Genomic DNA, 19190 nt, shown 5'->3' with positions numbered 1-19190 from the left:
TGCCTACTCACTCTGTGAGTAACAAGAACAACTTGTGATGAGACAACAGCTTTCAACATAGCCACAGATCCTCAAGGTACATTCAGGAGCAGGAAGTAATATGCGGATACAGCAAACAATCATGAAGGTAAATTGGAATTTACAGCAGGAGGAATGTAGTGGTCAGTACTATGCTTGCAGCTCAGAGCACTGGAGTTCAGAGTTCAATTCCAGCGGCATCTGAAAGGAGTTTGTATGTTCTGCTCGTCAACCACGTGGGTGCTCGGGTTTCCAAAGATGCACAGGTTAGTAGGTTAATTGTCATTGTAAATTGTTCTGTGATTAGTCCAAGGTTAAATCAGTGGGTTGCTGGATGACACAGCTCGATGGGCAGAAAGGCCCTGTTCCACATTCTATCTTTAAATAAATAAGATAAATTGAGGCTTGCTCCAAATATTTTGTGTCCCAGTGAGACAGTTTCTGGAACATGTGTTTCAGTTTTGTTTTTCTACTTAACAAGGGCAAAATTGTGATAGAGGTAGTCTAGACAAGACTTGCATTCTTGAATTTAAAGGAATAGGAGGTGATTCCATTGAAATGTATAATATTCTTTTTGGGGTTTGATGGATAGATGTGGAGCTATCATTTCCCTTGACTAAGGTATTGTAGGATCATTATCTTAAATTTAAGAGAGTGTCCACTTAGGAAGGTTTGCTAGTGTTATACAGGGGGTTTAACCTAGAGTTGCAGGAGGATGGGAACCAGAGTGCCAGAACAGATTGTGGAGTAGTTGTGGACAAAGATGTTAAACCTATTACAAAGTCAGGAATCAAAAGGTTGAGCGTAGAGGGACTAATGTTCTGAGCTGCATATATTTCAATGCAAGGAGCAAAGTAGGAAAGGCAGATGTGCTTAGGGTTTAGATCAGCAAGCAGAATTATGACATTGAACCTTCAGTGAGACTTGGTTGCAGGAGGGGCAGGACAGGCAGCTCAGTGTTCTGGGGGCTCCGTTGTTTTAAACATGGTGGAGCGGAAGGGATTAAAGGGAGAGAGGTGGCACTACTAGTCAGAAAATGTAATGGCAGTGTTCAGTCAGGACAGATTGGAGAACTTGTCTCGTGAGGCTTTATGGGTAGAACTGAGTAGTAAGAAAGGTATGATCACATTAACCGGATTATACTATAGACCACCCAACAGCCTGCAGGATTTACAGGAGCAAATTTGTAGAGAGATGGTGGACTGTTGCAAGGAATATAAAGTTGTGATAGTAGTGATTTAACTTTTCGCATATTGACTGGGACTCCCAAACTGTACAAGGACTGGATGGGAAAGAATTTGTTAAATGTGTTCAGGAAAGTTTCTATGATCAGTACATAGAAGTCCCAAATTAAGAAAGTGTGATACAGGATCCCCTATTAGGGAATGAGATAAGGCAGGTGATAAAAATTTGTGTAGGGGTAAATTTTGCATCTAGTAATCATAATGCCATTAATTTCAAGGTAATTATGGAAAGGGATAGGACTGCCCCTTGGGTTGAGATTCTAAATTAGAGAAAGGCAAATTTTGATGGGATCAGAAAGGATCTGGCAAGTATGGACTGGGAGAAGCTGTTTTCTGACAAATATGTACTTGGTAAATGGGAGACATTCAAAAGTGAAAATTTGAGTACAGAGTTTATATATTCCTGGCAGGATAAAAGGCAAGGATAGGATAACAGGTTTGGGGAACCTTGGTTTTCAAGAAATTGAGGCGCTGGTTAAGAAAAAGGAGGTGCATACCAGGTATAGGCAGACAGGAACAAATACAGTACGAGTACAAGAAATGTAAGAGAACACTTAAGAAGGAAATCAGGAGGGCTAAAAGAAGGAATGAGGTTGCTCCAGTAGTCAAGGTGAAGGGCTTCTACAGCAATATTAAGAGCTAAAGGATAGCAAGAGACAAAACTGGTCCTCTGGAAGATCGAAATAATAATCTATGTGTGGAGCTGAAGAGAGGGAAGCTTATCTTAAATGTTTTTTTTTGCATCTGTATTAACTTGGGAGATGGACACAGAGGTCTATAGATGCAAGGACATGCAACAGGAGGTCAAGGACCCTATACAGATTATGAGGAGGTGTTTGCTGTTGAGGCAAAATACAGTGGATGAATTCCCAGGACCTGATAAGGAGTTCCCTCGGACCCTGTGTGAGGCCAGCACAGAAATTGCAGGGGCCCTAGCAGAGATATTTAAAATATCCTTAGCCACAGTGAGGTGCTGGAGGATAGATAATATTGTTCCATTGTTTAAGAAAGGCTCTAAGAATAAGTCAGGATATTGTAGAACAGTGAGTCTGACATCAGTAGTGGGAAAGTTTTTACTAGGGACTGGTTATACAAGTATTTGGAAACAAGGACTGATTAGGGATGGTCAACATGGCTTTGTGTGTGGTAAATTGTGTTTAATCAATCTTAAGAATTTTTCAAGGAAGTTACCAGGAAAGTGGATGAAAGCAAGGCAGTGGATGTTGTCTACATGGACTTTAGCAAGGCCTTTGACAAGGTCATGAAAGGATGATCAAGAAGGTTCAGTTTCTGGCATTCAAAATGAAGTAGTAATTTGGGTTAGACTTTGACTTTGCAGAAAATGCCAGGGAGTAGCTGTAGATGGTTGCTCTCTGACTGGAGGCCTGTGTCTAATGGTGTGCTGAAGGGATCGGTGTTGGGTCTGTTGTTGTTTGTCATCTATATCAATGATATGGATGATAATGCGGTAAACTGGATCACCAAATTTGTGGATGACACCAAGATTGGGGGTATAGTGGCAGCAAGGAAGACTATCAAAGCATGCAGCAGGATCTGGATCAGCTGGAAAAATGGGCTGAAAAATGGCAGATGAAATTTAATGCAGACAAGTGTGAGGTGTTGCACTTAGGGAGAACCAACCAGGGTAGGTCTTACACTGTGAGCAGTAGGGCACTGAGGAGTGCAGTAAAACAGAGGGGTCTGGGAACATCAACCCAGACAGTGGCAACACAGGTCGACATGGTCATAAAGAAAGCTTTTGGCACAATGGCCTTCAAAAAATCAATGTATTTAAGACAAGAGTTGGGAAGTTATTTTTTAATTGGTAAGACGCTGCTGGGGCCTAATTTGGCATATTGTGTGCAGTTTTGATCACCTACAGCAAAGGTATAAAGAATGCAAAGAAAATTTACAAGGATGTTGCTGGGACTTGAGGAACTAAGTTATAGGGAAAGGATGAATAGGTTAGGACTTTATTTCCTAGAACATAGAAGATAGTGGGGAGATTTGATAGTGGTATACAAAATTATGAGGGGTATAGATAGTATAAATGCAACCAGGCTTTCTCCACTGAGGTTGGGTGAGATCAGAACTAGAGGTCATAGGTTAAGGACGAAAGGTAAAATGTTTAAGGGGAACATGAGGGAGAGCTTCTTCACTCAGAGGGTGGTGAGAATGTGGAATGAACTACCAGCACAAGTTGTGGATGTGGGGTCAATTTCAACACTTGAGAGAAATATGGATTGGTACCTGGATGAGAGCGGAATGGAGAGCTATGGTCAGGGCGCAGGTTGATGTGACTAGGCAGGTTAATGGTTTGGCACAGATTAAATGGGTTAAAGGGCCTGTTTCTGTGCTATAGTGTTCTATGACTGAGTCAGGTATAGAACATAGACAATCTACAGCACAATACAGGCCGAACATGTCCTTACCTTGGAACTACCTAGGGTTACCCACAAACCTCTATTTTTCTAATCTCCATTTACCTATCCAGAAGTCTCTTAAAAGACCCCATTGTTTCCGCCTCCACCACTGTTGCCGGCAGCCCATTCCATGCACTCACCACTCACTGCTTAAAAAACTTACCTCTGACATCTCCTCTGTACCTACTTCCAAGCACCTTAAAACTATGCCCTCTCGTGCTAGCTATTTCAGCCCTGGGAAAAAGCCTTTGACTATCCACACAATCAATACCTCTCATTATCTTGTACACCTCTCATCCTCCATCGTTCCAAGGAGAAAAGGCCAAGTTCACTCAACCATAAGGCATGCTCCCCAATCCAGGCAACATTCTTGTAAATCCCCTCTGCACCCTTTCAATGGTTTCCACGTCTTTTCTGTAGTGAGGTGACCAGAACTGAGCACAGTACTCCAAATGGGGTCTGACCAGGGTCCTACATAGCTGCAACATTACCTCTCGATGTACGTTCAAACATTGAGTTACTCAATGATTAGGAAGGCACAGGGACTCTAGAGTCATACCCAACAACGTTGTAATATAGAACAGCATACTTGTCAAGCAGCACAAAGTATGTCAGCAAATCAACTAAAGGACTCAGAATCAACAGATCAAAGATAACCTGTCCTACTATATCTAAAATGATTTAAAAAAAGGATTAGATGAATTTGTCACATGTATATCGAAACATTGAAATATACAGTGAAATGTGTTGTTTGCATTAACGAACAACACAGCTTACTAACCCTAACTTGTATGTCTTTGGACTGTAGGAGTAAATCCGAGCACCCCGAGGAAACCCATGCATTCAAGGGGAGAATGCACAAACTCCTTATATACAGAGGCAGAACTGAACCTCAATCGAGCTATTGCTGTAAAGTATTACATTATTGTACCACTCCTAGTTAAGAATGGTGCTGGACAGTTAAACAGCTATTGGGAAGAGATTCCAATAATATCCATCTTCAATAGTGGCCAAACCCAGCAAGTGTATGAGTGATAAACAAAAGTAATGAACACCAGGTTCAGGAAGAGTTTCTACCCATCAACCATCAGACTTTTGAACAAAAGGATATAAATTCACTTCAATTTCCATCATTGAAATGTCCCCACAACCTAAGGACCCACTTTCAATGACTTTTCACCTCATGTTCCCAATTATTATTGCTGATTTCTTTATTACTATTATTTGTGCTTTCTGTATTTGCACAGTTTGCTGTATTTTGCACACTGGTTGAATGTGCAGTTTGTGCAGTCTTTCATCAATTCTATGATAGTTATTATTCTACAATGGATTTATTGAGTATGCCTGCAAGAAAATAAATCTTAGTGTTGAATAGGGTGACACATATATATTTTGATAATAAATTTACTTTGAACTTCGGAACATTTGCAACTTCATTCACACTAGAAGTGCTGAGTAGATGATCTTGGAATGTTCTTCTAAGGTCCACACTTTCACAGAAGCCAGTTTCCTGAAGATTCAGTTTGGGTCTAAATCCACAAACTCCCACCAGAAGTACTGGAGCAGCTCATGGAAATGGCTCAGTGCCAACTTCTCAAGACCAATTAGGAATATATAACTAACGCTGGACTTGCCAGCAAAGTCCAGATGCAAAAAAAAAATCCATCTTAGAAAATCTAAATTCTTATGAAATCAAATAAAGTTTGACATGCTGAGTGGGGTGACTGTAAAACAGATGTCTTGGACAATGGGCACATTCACTTGTTATATTTTCTTCTTCCCTCCTCTCCACAGCCTCTCAGCATCCCACAGCCATGTTTGCCACTTTATGCTTACACTCCATACCTCATACTACACGGACACAGTCACTGTCCCATTGTGTTTTCATGTGCCTTACTGTCACTTTATCATTTCCTGTCAAGAGTCACCTTTCTGCATCTAGCATCATTAATGTACATACAGTCAACATACAGTATATAAGCTAATCTTCTGCACATATGATCACACACAAGTTATTTATTTACTTTTTTATTTAGAGACACAGCATGGAACAGGCCCTTCTGGCCCAACAAGCTACACTGCTCATCAACCTACCTATTTAACCCTGACCTAATCGCAGGAAAATTTGCAATGACCAATTAACCTATTAACCAGTATGTCTTTGGACTGAGAGAAGAAACTGAAGCATCCGTAGAAAACCCACATTGATGGGAAAGATAAACCAACTAAACTCCGAACTCCAATGCCTCAGGCTGTAAAAGTGTCGTGTTTCAAACACAGGTAAACCTACAGATGCTGGAAATCCAAGCAACACTGCACAAAATACTGGAGGAACTCAGCAGGGCAGGCAGCATTTATGTAAGAGTAAACAGTCAATGTTTTGGGCCGAGACTCTTCATTGGAACTGGAAAAAAAATGTAAAAAGTTGTTTTTTTTCCCAGTCCCAATGAAGGGTCTCGGCCCGAAACATCGACTGTTTACTCTCTTCCATACGTGCTGTCTGGCCTGTTAAGTTCCTCCAGCATTTTGTGTTTGTTGCATAGTGTCGTGTTAACTGTGCATTGTGTTTTGTAGGACTGCTTTTATAATTATATTTATTATTTTATTTTCATTGTGGTTTTTTATGTTGCATCAGATCTGGAGTAAAAAACATCTTGTTCTCCTTTACACTTCTATACTGAAGAATGATAACCAACCCTGAATCTTGAACTTCAACAGTCCAGGAGATGGCGCTCCCTTATTAGAATTGTTAAAACTCCCCCAGCTCCTGCTGAACAGTGAATTCAAGTTGCATCTAAAATGTCACATAATTAAAAGTAATTTCTTATATATAATTAAATGAACCTTATGTTATTGATGTTGGGTTACCACAAGAGAAAACAGTGATTTTAACCTCATAATAATTCAGTGCAAAGTGAATGCAACTCGGTAGGGTGGGCTGCGTTCACAGTACAGTGACTCCTTTCCAGTATTATCAGTCTGTTGGCATTGTTAATAGTCACTGGTGATAGGCAAACTGCCCACATCAAAGCATGAATGCTGGTTTGAGTTTGTACTGCTTTTCCAATAGGATTTGCATAAGGAAAGAAAGTGTTCCCCCCCCCCCACCCGCAAAGACCAATCACAGGAGGGAAAGGGAAGGAAAATACCAGTGAAAATTGAACAAGTGGGTGGGCTACTCAGAAACTGTATGATCAACATTTGGAGTCTGCCAGTCTGCACGACCACAATAATTTCCCGCACGAGACCATTAGATTCTGTTGAAGACAAAGGATTTGAATATGTGGCCCTCAGCCATGACAGAGAAATTATGCACCTGTCATCTGAATCATGGGCTTGTAAAATTCCAGAAATAAGCTGAAAACATCCTACAATGATGAAGAGTAATTAGTTCCCGGAGAAGGTCAGCCTTCTGATAATGACTCTTTTACAGTCATTTCAAATGAACTAGAGGAAACCAAGCCGTCTCTGAAGTTACAGCTGGCAGGAACAATGAACCAAACGAATAAGTTTATTGCAAGCAATAAAGTACTTGAAAGTGAAATGGTGGCTGATAGCTCTAAATATTTTTTAAATTGCATTTCAATAATTACATTCATATCATGATTCATCCATTAATTGAGGGTTATTAGAATTGTATTTTTGAAACTACCTTTTCAAGCTTAAAAAGTTGTTTTTGATTTAAGGTAACAAAATCATTTTCTCAGTTGCATACTGCTGAATTAAAGAATGCTGCATGGTGATATGGCCAAGAGATTAAACATCTCTGCAGGAGCAAACCTCATAGTCCAACTGGGCAGCCTCCAACCTGATGGCATGAATATTGATTTCTCTAACTTCTGATCATTTCTATCCCCTCCCACTACTTAAGTTTTTCATTCTCCAGTGTGATTACCCTTTCACCTCTTCTCACATGCCCATCACCTCCCTTTGGTGCCCCTCACCCATCACTTTCTTCCATGGTCCACTGTTCTCTCCTGTCTGATTCCTTCTTCAGCCCTTTACCTTTTCCATCTATCACCTCCCAGATACTTACTTCATCCCCCCTCTACCTATCCACCTTCCCCTCAACTGGCTTCACCTATCACCTTCCCTTTCCCCACTTTCATATTCTGGCTTCTGCCCCCTTCCTTTCCAGTCCCGTTGAACGGTATCAGCCTGAGTTATTCCCCTCCATAGATTCTGCCTGACCTGCTCAGTTCTTCTGGCACTTTTTGTGTGGTGCTCAAGACATTTGGCAACTGCAGAATCTCTTGTGCTTATGATTAAAATGTTTGGTTGGGGAGGAATAAGGGCCTCATACACACGCACAGCTACACAGTAGCATAGAGGTTAGTACAATTGATTTACAGCACTAGCAATAAAGGTTTGATTCCCACCGCTGTTTGTAAGGAGTTTGTATATATTCTCCCCATGATTGTGTGGGTTTCCTTCAGGTACTCTGGTTTCCTCCCACATTCCACAGATGTACTGCTAGGGTTAGTGAGTTGTAGGCATACTATATTGCTGCTGGAAGCAAGGTAACACTTGCAGGCTGCCCCCAAGCACGGCTGTGTTGGTTGTTGACACAAAACAACACATTTCATTTTCCCTTTCACGTTACATTCCGTTGTTTTGATGTACAAATGACAAATAAAGCTAATCTTATACACCTATGGTGACCACTGATAGTGAAAGCCTCAAGTGTTCTGGAATCACCACATGATCCTTTTCTGTATTGGGATAACGTGAGACACAAATATGTTATTTGCATTCAAGCCTCACTGATTCATGGTTCCACTTAGTCATCAACATCACTACTGAGAAGTAAACATACATACCTGCGGTCTTCAGTGGTAACTCCACAAACCATGCAGCTAACAGGGAAACGTGTAAAGATGCAATGACTTTTTTCTAGTGCTTTTTCAGTGTAAAATATGAAGGATTATAATGACTAATTCTTATTTGGATAAATTTGTATCATTAAACTTACATCTACATATTTTACAGTGTACCTACCCTTGAGAATTTAGAGTTTCATTAGCTTTCAGTAGCAATTTTGATAAAACAGAGAAGAGTTTGAGGCGCACTTCAGGATCTTTGCTGGGTTGAAGGCAGCTTTTCAAAACTGGAAAAACTATATCAAGTGATTCTCCAAGCACAGGACCTACAAATACAGTACAGATAACCTTAGCAACTGATTCTGCTAGAATAGTGTTTATAAAGTAGTTATGTTTAATGAATATTTAACAGCATGTTCAAAATGATGGCATTGACATCAACTTTTACATTGAAAAATCAACTGTAGATAGATTTTATATGTAACATACGGCTAATTAAGAACAGTTTACAGAAGCTATTTTTAACACATGCCTACAGATTTCAGAGCTATCCAGTTCCATTTGAAACACTGTTAAACTCAACAAAGTAAATTCTATGTCAGATCTGTCAGTTGCCCACCATACACTGCTGCTGTAGATTCAAAGTGCAAAGGTAACAGTGGCAATGTGGTAGTTTTAAACTGAAAACCTTCACCTAGAACCAGCAGTTCAAAAACTGTCTACAAAAGAATTGAATACAAATTCAACTGGAGCTAAGACAATGCACTTAAACACCTATTCACCTCCTGCCCCACGGCAATGAATAACTCATGCACCAAACTTGTCTGGAATGTGCCCTAGATTTGTAATAACACACGATGTAAAGTTATGAAAAGTATCAGATTGGAATCTGTAAATGGAGCAAGGGCAGCATTAGGCATGGTCTGACTTCTTGACAACAGGAATATTATAAGTGGATCTCAAATGATGAAAGACATTTCAATGTATTTTAATAATAGAGCTTTACTGGTTGTAAATCTGTTACTGTTTTCAATTGTAATAAGCATTTTTGCACCTCCATAATTGACTGCATGGCATTTTCTGCCCAATGAGAGGCTGCAAAGGCTTGAGTACAGAAGCACAGTACAAAAACCCCTGCTCTTGACCCAAAACATCAACCATTCCTTTACCTCCAAGGATGCTGCTTGATCTGCTGAGCTTGCTTTTGATTGGTAGCATAGAGGACAACATGGTAGCTTGCCATCAGCCTCCCCAATGCTTTAAAGCACTGGCTGTAAGATTGGAGGTTTGATTCCCATCACTGTCTATAAGAAGTTTGTACATTCTTCCTGTGACTGTGTAGGTTTCCTCCCGCACTCAAAAGATATCCATTTGTGTTAAGTGAGTTGTGGGCATACAACGTTGGCACCGGAAGCGTGGCAACACTTGGCCCAGCACAATTCTCGCTGATTTGATTTGAAACAAGTGACACACTTCACTGTATGTTTTGATGTACATTTGACAAATAAAGCTAAGCTTTATCCTCATAAAAAATCAGTCACGCTAAGCAACAGATCTTAGTGACTTGTCACAGGGACTGTCTGTTACATATTCTCCTTTAACACAATTCAAACTACCAGAAATACCCTTTCTTGGATACAGGTGGCAGTCCTAAGAGTAAGGGTTAAGGCAAGAACAGGGACAACTCAACTAAAACGATTGTTAAACTAAGAGCCTTACAGTAGTTCACTGATAACCTCCAGGAAACGCATATTGTTAGTTAATCCTTTCTTTTATTTTTCAGATAAATGTAGCTTCCAGGATTTTCTGTTTGTATTTTATAGCTTTTCAGGTAATATTTCATACAAAGAGAAAAATAACAAGGATGTTTTTGCATAGACCAAACACTTCAAGCAAACTGTTAATGAACTTTGACTGCATTTCTACATTTGGGGCTACAAGAAAAGTCTGAACATTTAATTAAAGTTCATATCATAGCCAGGATTTTCCACAATAGCAAAAGGGCAATGCAGCCATCATTAACAAAGAAAACACAGACTTCTGAATGTTATAAACCTCCTCTGAGGATCATCACTTTGTCATGGTGGAGAAACTTGTGAGTTCCTGAGTTCCAGAGAGCGATGCCACCTGGAGTTTAGCTCCTGGTAGGGTCAACCATGACAGTAAGGTCAAGGAGAAGATTCCAGACAAAGAGTGAACCAACCAAGACTTCAACAGTGAAGCTGGCAGGAGATGATGACACATCACAATGGTAGTGAAGGAGGAGGAAAGGGTCCCCAGTCACCTTGCATTCCATGCCACTGGAAACTGGCAATGATCTGTCAAGGTCTGTGTCGTGGCTGCCCATGCATCAGCCTCCCCATGTTAAGCAAAGTCACATACAGGCATTCACCATTTAGGGCAGAATATGTGGATCCCAGATTGGCCCTTATCGCCACCTGAGGACCCACCAATAGACAACTCATGAGGAGAACATCCCACTCAACTCAGATGATCATACTGTTACCATAACCCTGAGGATGCATTCAGAGCTACAGGATACATAAGTGTAACACCCTCCAAGTGAACCAATGCTTGACTCTACACAGGAGTTACTTTCCATCTCCATGAGGTCATGTATTATTGGTTACGGACTAAATGTGTCAGGATAAGTTAGAGGACTACTGTGCACGGGACATGTAAATGTTTGCCAAACAACTTATCTAATGCTGAAAATTTGATTTTAACAAGATTAGTTTTTTTTTCTCCTTTAGAGGTTAATCAGAGGAGATCTTTATATAAAATGTCTTTTTCTACTTGCCCCTTCTATCTCTCTGGGTCGCTATCAGATCTTTCCCAACAGTGGGGCACCGATCAGGGTTTGATTCCTGCTTGTAAGGAGTTTACACGTTCTCCCCGTGGCTGCATGTGTTTTCACTGTGCGCTTCAGCTTCCTCCCGCATTCCAAAGACAAAGATGGTTAGGGTTAGTGAGTTGTGGGTATGCTATGTTGCTGCTGAATGCGTGGAAGCACTTGTGGGCTGCCCAGCAAACTCCTCGCAGATTTGATGCAAGTGATGCATTTCACTGTATATTTCAAAGTATATGTAACAAATAAACTTAGTCTTTAATCTTGTCTTCAGTAACACTGCTCTTTGTACTTTAATTAAATCTAATTTATATTGCATCTGCATTTCTCAGCAAGAAAATCAATCAAATTGGCTTAGGAGCCTTGTTATTTTTCATCCTCCTCAGAGACACCATAGATCCCCTGTGGAGAGCGCTTAGCTGAATCTGACATCAGATTAAGCCATTTAAAGAAGTTGGTGGAAAGCTGTCAGAAAGGTGAACGATGAATAGCATTCCTTAACTAGTGATCGCAATATCCGGGATGTTAAAGGTAATTGGGAGCAGTTCTTAATGCTCTATTTGAGAAGTAAGCAAAGGCAATGACTGACTTGCTGATTTAAATCCAATGCCTTGGGACTGCATGAAAGTCTCTTTGCTCAGCTAGCAAAGAAATGGGGCTAAGATCCACAAACAGTGATTCCCAAACAGTGCTGAAAGGATCTATAAGCAAACCGTGTCTGAAAGACAACAAAAGTTCCAGTAGGCAAGAGAAAAGGTTACATTCACTGGCCAGAAATAAATATTTGGCGAAAAGTATTTTACCATTGTAAAACCTTTTGGACCGGAGCCTTTCTTGTGCCAGGAAGAGAACACCCTCAGGGTGGAGGGGCAACACATTATATTCCATCTGGGTAGTACCCAACCTGATGGCATGAATATAGATTTCTGCTTCTGGTAAATAAAATCACTCCCCTCTCCTTTCCTTTTATTCCACACTCTGGCTTCTTACCTCTTCTCACCTGTCTATCAACTCTACCCGGGTCCCCTGCTCCTTTCCCTTCACCTATGGTCCACTCTCGTCTCCTATCAGATTCCTTTCTCTCCAGCCCTTTACCTTTCTTAACCACTAGACTTCACCTATCATCTTCTAGCATTCCTCCTTCCCTGTCCCCTCACCTTTTTTATTTTGTCATCTTCCCCCTTCCTTTCCAAAACCAAAGAAGGGCCTTGGCAAGAAATGCTGTCTGACTGCTGAGTTCTTCCAGCATTTTGTGTGTGTTGCCCTGGGTTTCCAGCATCTTCAGACTTCCTCATGCTTATGATTTGCTTTTTCCACTGTATGTTTTATTTTATGCCTCATTTTTTTTAAAAAAAAGGCTAAGCAGAGGATATACTTCTTGTGGCAGTTGGTAAAATTCCTAAAACACTATCTTCCTCAGGACATACTGGGTGCAATTCCACACTGGCATCATAGAGAAAATCTCCTCATCAGCCAATACTGTCTGGTTTATTGCAGCACCCTCTCACAACAATGTACAAACACTACAGTAAACTGTCAAATTAGCAGAAAAAGTCATTGGCGGTTAACTAGATGACTTGGATGTGTCCAGGACAAAGAAGCAGACAGGAAAAATCATTGCGTACACCCTACAGAGTGCCTTTTTCAAAAGCTCCAGTCTTGAAAGTACTATAGGGCTACGAAAAGAAAAACTTCAAGCCATCTTAAAAGTTTCTTCTCCCAGGCAGTTAATTTGATTAATCATTCTAGTTACCCCCCTCCATCTATTACTCCAGTCAGTGCAATAAATTGTAAAGGCTTTAAACCACTTTTTATAATGCTGTTTACATTGGGTGCCACAGCAGAGTAGCAGTTAGCGCAACATTATTACAGCTTGGGGCATTCCAGAGTTCGGAGTTCAATTCCAGTGCTGTCTGTGCGTCCTCACTGTGGAATGCATGGGTTTTCCCTGGGTGCTCCAGTTTCCTCCCACAGTCCAAAGGCGAACCGGGTAGGTTAACTGGTCATTACAAATTGTCACAGGTTTAGATTAGAGTTAATTGGCTTTGTGATGTTGCTGGGTGGCGTGGCTTGAAGGGCCTATCCCACATAGTATCATTAAAGTAAAATAATTATATGTTGGTATTGATGTATTGATGCACATTTTATTCCATATCCATACTTGAACTAACTTTATTTTTTATACAATTCTTTATTCTTTACAATTGAGGGATTTTGTTGTTTTTTTGTTGCATGTTGCGCCCTGACCGACATACCACAGCAAATTCCTAATACATATAAATGTGTATAGCAAATAACCCTTGAAGCTAAGAAAAATTGTCTAGCCTATATCAAGGCATTCATACTGATCATTTTGAGAGAGATTGGGGCCATGGTCCAAGACAATACCAAATCCAACCACCAGACGATTTCAATTGGAATAATTGTAACCTTGAATGTAAAGGCAGTTCACAAATTATATAGAGCTTCCAGACTGCAGGGAATAAAATTTGCTGGCAGGAACCAATGTAATAAAGCTTCTTTTATTGCATAGCAACACACACAAAATGCTGAAGGAATTCAGCACGTCAGGAAGCATCTGTCGAGATTTACAGACACAAAATGCAGGAGGAACTCAGCAGGTCGGGAAGCATCTATGGAGAGGAATAAAGAGTCGCAGTTTGGGGCTGAGGCCCCTCATCTGCACCCTCTCCATATCGACGCTGCCTGACCTGCTGAGTTTCTCCAGCATTTTGTGTGTTGCTCTGGATTTCCAGAAGCTGCAGAATTTCTTGTGTTTAAGATTTTTGTACTGCATCGCAGTTTCAAGCTCTACTTGATCTGGGATTGTAATGTGGACAGCCAATCCAAAGATTAGGAAAAATCCATACTTGCAGTACTGCTTTCTCTCAACTTAATGAGGAAAATAATTTTCAAGGTCAGTTAATTTGAACATTTTAAGAACAATAAAATATTGCGATTGGATGATGAATAAAATAAAAATGTATTGTGTATATGGTTACTTTAATACTTCTTCCTCTTAACTTGCACACATGCTCAATGTAAAACTCACTGCTTGAGCTGTCATAAACATTGTGTCTTACTTATATGGAAGATTTTCCCATTTCCTTATCTGACTTATTATGGATAATTTGGCTATCTAATGTGCAGAGTACCAAGGACCAAGGATCAATTTTATTCACCACGTACATGGACATGTATTAGAAATTTGCTGTGGTGTGGTGGTCAGGATGTGACATGTGTAAAAATAAACACTACTACATTCAACAATTTAAAAGAATAATGTAAAAAATAAAGTACAGATAAGGAATAAAATATGAATAAATATATACACCAACATGTATTTAAACTATAACTAGTATTATAAAAAGTGGTTTAAAGTGCTTACAGTGCAGTGCAGTAAAGGAGGGGGGCGATAATGGATAGGAGGTGGGGGCAACTAGAAAGGTTAATCAGATTAACTGTCTGTGGGAAGAAACTTTTAAGATGCTGTGAAGTTTTTGTTTTAATACCCTATAGGCTTCTTAGAAAGGAGCTTTTGGAAAAGGCAGTTTGCAGGATATATAGTATCTGCAAAGATTTTTCCTGCTTGCTTCTTTGTCCTGGACACATACAAATTATTCAGTGATATCAATGACCTTTTCTACTGAGTAGCAGATCACAGAAAAATATGTGAACTTCACTCAGTCTTGGACAAGTCCCTGCCAACTTCCCTGAACAATACTAGATTTTAAAATATGCATTTTGAAGCATAGCTATTGTAATCTCACACTTGTTAGCAATATAAAATAATGTAGGGAGATTAAAAGAAATTACAAGAAAGAAAAATCTGTAAGCAGAGCTAGCACTCATTTTAAATGCTTTTACTTCCAACAGTACAATCACAGTCGTTTATCACATTTGAACAGATTTATTCAACTGGAAAAACACAAACCTTTCTGTTGCATTACGATCAAACTAAATATGTACGGCAAGAATTGTTCCATTGAAAGTGCTGAAAAATAAAGCTTAATACAACTCTTTAGATCTTTTTGAGAAAAAAAAGTTTATTATTCTTGGAAGAAAATGGAATAGAGTGAAAGGAGAAGATAATGGAAAATCCAGGGCAATTTTATGATCAAACACCAGGTCTTGTGAGCATAGTTGTAGTGGGCAGCACGGTAATAAAGCCGTTAGTGCAACACTTTACAGTACTAGCGTTCACCGATCAGGGTTCAATTCCTGCCACTGTCCGTAAGGTGGTTGTACGTTCTCCCTGTGACTGCGTGGGTTTCTTCTGGGTTTTCCAGTTCCCTCCCACATTCTGAAGACCTGCAGTTAGGGTTAGGGTTAGTGAGTTGTGGACATGCTAGGTTGGTGGGAGAAGTGTGGTGACACATGCGGATTGTCAGCGCAATCCTCAGACACAAACGATGCATTTTTCTCTATGTTTCCATGCATATGTGACAAATAAAGCTAATATTTATCTTTAATATTAGTATGTTCATTAATAAACTGATATTTCTTGCTAATGAGGGTAATTTATGCCAGAAGGATGAAAGGCATACAATAGAAATTATACAGAAAGTATAATTCCCACCATTGACAAAATTTTCAAAAGGCGATGATGCCACAAAAGAAGTGACATCCATCATTCACCTCCACCGTCCAGGACGTGAGCTTCTCTCAGTACTACTATCAGAGAAGAGGTACAGGAGCCTGAAGACACACATTCCATGTTTTAGGGATGGCTTCTTCCCCTCCAACATCAGAATTGACAATGAACCCATGAATACTACCTCATTACTTTTGCTCTTTTTGCACTATTTATTTAAATTTTTAATACATATTTCTTATAGTGTATATCAAGTACTACACTGTACTGCTGCCATAAAACAACAATTTTCACAACATATGCCAATGATAAAAAACCCAATTCTGAGTGTTTTAAATATCAAAGGGGATTTATAGTTTAAAAATTATACTGGTTCAAGTACACACAGAACTTAATGTTCAAAATAATAAAAGTAATGAAAGTAAAAAAACCAAAAGGAAAATACTACTCTCCTTTCTTATCAGATTCCTTTTTCTTCATTCCTTTACCTTTTCCACCTATCACCTCACAGCTTCTTACTTCATCCCCCACCCACCTGGTTTCACCCACCAAAATTTGAATTTCAAAGTAAATGTATTATCAAAGAACTTATATGTCACCATATACAGTACAGGGTCAAAGTCTTGGGCATATGTTAAAAAAATCTGTAAAGCAAAGATGCTTTCAAAAATAATGAAACAAAAAGTTTCTAAATATCAAAAAAAACTATAAAGAGTAGTACACAGTAAAACAACTAAAATAAAACAATAATTGGTGAGACCACCTTGTGCATTTGAAACTGCACAAATTATCTTAGGTACACTGTCATGAAGTTCTATAAGAAAATCCACAGGTAGATTGTTCCAAGTTCTTGGAGAATTTGCCACAGTTCTTCAGCAGACTTTGGTTGTCTCACTTGCTTCTGTCTTTCCAGGTGATCCCAGACAGCCTTGATGATGTTGAGATCAGGGTTCTGTGGAGGCCACATCATCTGAAACCATATAAAATCTAGGGTGCCTAAGAGTTTTGCACAGTACTGTGTAACCCTGAGATTTGTTTTCCTGTGGACACCTCAATAAATCCAATAACCTCTGTGGTTAAGAAGGCGTACAGTGCATTGGCTTTCATCAATCAGGGAATTGAATTTAGGAGCCGAGAGATAATGTTGCAGTTATATAGGACCCTGGTCAGACCCCACTTGGAGTACTGTGCTCAGTTCTGGTCGCCTCACTACAGGAAGGATGTGGAAGCCATAGAAAGGGTGCATCGATGGACACTACAGATTTGATCTTTACCTTAAATCCTTGTCAGAAGGGATTAGTAGCTTTTATTTATAATATGATTATGAAGATACAACCAGAAATATCAGTTAGAATTAAACAAGAATGGGAAAAAGAACTTCAATACAACATATCAACAGATAAATGGGAAAAAATTTTGCAAATGGTTAATTCTTCTTCTATATGTGCTAAACATGCTTTAATACAATTTAAAATTGTACATAGAGCTCATATGTCTAAAGATAAACTTGCTCGATTCTATTCTCATATTAACCCTCTATGTGACAGATGTCATTTAGCAGTGGCCTCATTGACCCATATGTTTTGGTCATGTCCCACTTTACATAATTATTGGAAGGATATATTTACTACTATTTCCTCAATTTGGAATATAGATTTACAACCTCATTTTATTACTGCAATTTTTGGCATACCAAATGAAGATGGCAATCAGTTTTCCCCCTCAATCAGACGAATGATTGCTTTTGTAACATTAATGGCCAGAAGGTCTATACTACAAAATTGGAAAGAAGTAAATCCTCCTACTACATTTCAATGGCTTTCTCAAACTATTTCTTATCTGAGTTTGGAAAAAATTAGAAGCACTATTTTTGACTCATCAATTAAATTTGAAGAAACTTGGAGACCGTTTATTCGACATTTTCATATGAATTAATTTGGCCTTTTCCAGACCTTTCTGCTTATTCATGTTCAGGTATGGAGTTCCGGAGTTCTTTGACACTATCTTATACTTGTAAACTGTTATTATTGCCTATGTTAGTTTAGTTTAGTGTTTTATTTTTTTTTAATATATTTTTTTCTCACATATTTTTTAATATTTTTTTTCTTTTTTAATGGTTATTTGTTTTTTTTTCATATAATCATGTGGACTTGATTAAGGTATTTTCTTTTGTTGATGTTTAGTAGGATATTATTATCTTATTATCAATGTGATTTCAAGTCTATTGTATTTATAATTTACTTATTACTATGTTATTTTTTTTTGTGTATATGTGAAAATCAATAAAAAGATTGAAAAAGAAAAGAAGAAAGAAAGGGTGCAAAGGAGATTTACAAGGATGTTGCCTGGATTGGAGAACTCGGCCTTTTCTCCTTGGATCGAAAGAGGATGAGAGGTGACCCGATAGAGGTGTATAAGATGATGAGAGACATTGATCGTGTGGACAGTCAGAGGCTTTTTCCCAGGGCTGAAATGGTTGCCACAAGAAAACACAGGTTTAAGGGGAGTAGGTACAGAGGAGATGTCAGGGGTAAGTTTTTTACTCAGAGAGGTGAGTGCATGGAATGGGCTGCTGGCAACAGTGGTGGAGGCGGATACAATAGGGTCTTCTAAGAGACTTTTAGATAGGTACATGGAGCTTAGAAAAATAGAGGGCTATGGGTAGGCCTAGCAATTTCTAAGGTAGGGACGTATTCAGCACAACTTTGTGGGCCGAAGGGTCTGTATTGTGCTGTAGGTTTTCTATGTTTCTAACCATACTAGAATAATTGAAAGGCCTCACCAACAGACCTGACACCCAGTGTGCAAAAGACAACAAAAAGAATTAAATAATAATAATAGATAAGCAACAAATATTGAGAATGAGATGAAGAGTCCTTGAAACAGAGTCCATAGATTGTGGGAACAGTTCAGTGATGGCAAGTGAAGCTGAGTGAAGTTATCCCCACTGGTACAAGAGCCTGATGGCTGAGAGGTAATAACTGTTTCTGAACCTGGTGGTGTGAGTCTTCAGGCTCCTGTGTCTTCTTCCTGATGGCAGCAGTGAGAAGAGAGCATGACCTGGGTCTGGGGGTCCTTGAAGTTACATGCTGCTTTTTCGTAACAATGTTCTGTGTAGATGTGCTCAACATTGTAGAGGGCTTTTTCCATGATGTATCCATTTTTCCAGGCTGTATCCATTATTTTTTTATAGGATTTCCCACACGAGGGCACTGGTGTTTCCATGCCAGGCTGTGATGCAAC

General features: G+C 39.4%; 1 protein-coding gene across 2 annotated transcripts in view; it reads right to left on the bottom strand.

The window, feature by feature from the left end:
* The window catches only part of LOC132399082 (dynein axonemal assembly factor 5-like), a 175153-nt gene that overhangs the window by 45476 nt on the left and 110487 nt on the right, over positions 1-19190 (bottom strand). For both annotated transcript variants that reach the window (XM_059979036.1, XM_059979037.1), the window contains exon 9: positions 8684-8831. In XM_059979036.1, coding sequence (XP_059835019.1) covers positions 8684-8831 — 148 coding nt within the window. The remainder of the gene's footprint in view (positions 1-8683; positions 8832-19190) is intronic.

This window comes from Hypanus sabinus, chromosome 9 (genome assembly GCF_030144855.1).
Source record: "Hypanus sabinus isolate sHypSab1 chromosome 9, sHypSab1.hap1, whole genome shotgun sequence".
In the NCBI taxonomy this organism is placed as follows: Eukaryota; Metazoa; Chordata; class Chondrichthyes; order Myliobatiformes; family Dasyatidae; genus Hypanus; species Hypanus sabinus.
Note: the sequence above shows the minus strand (reverse complement) of the source record. Positions and strands in the feature narration are given on the sequence as shown.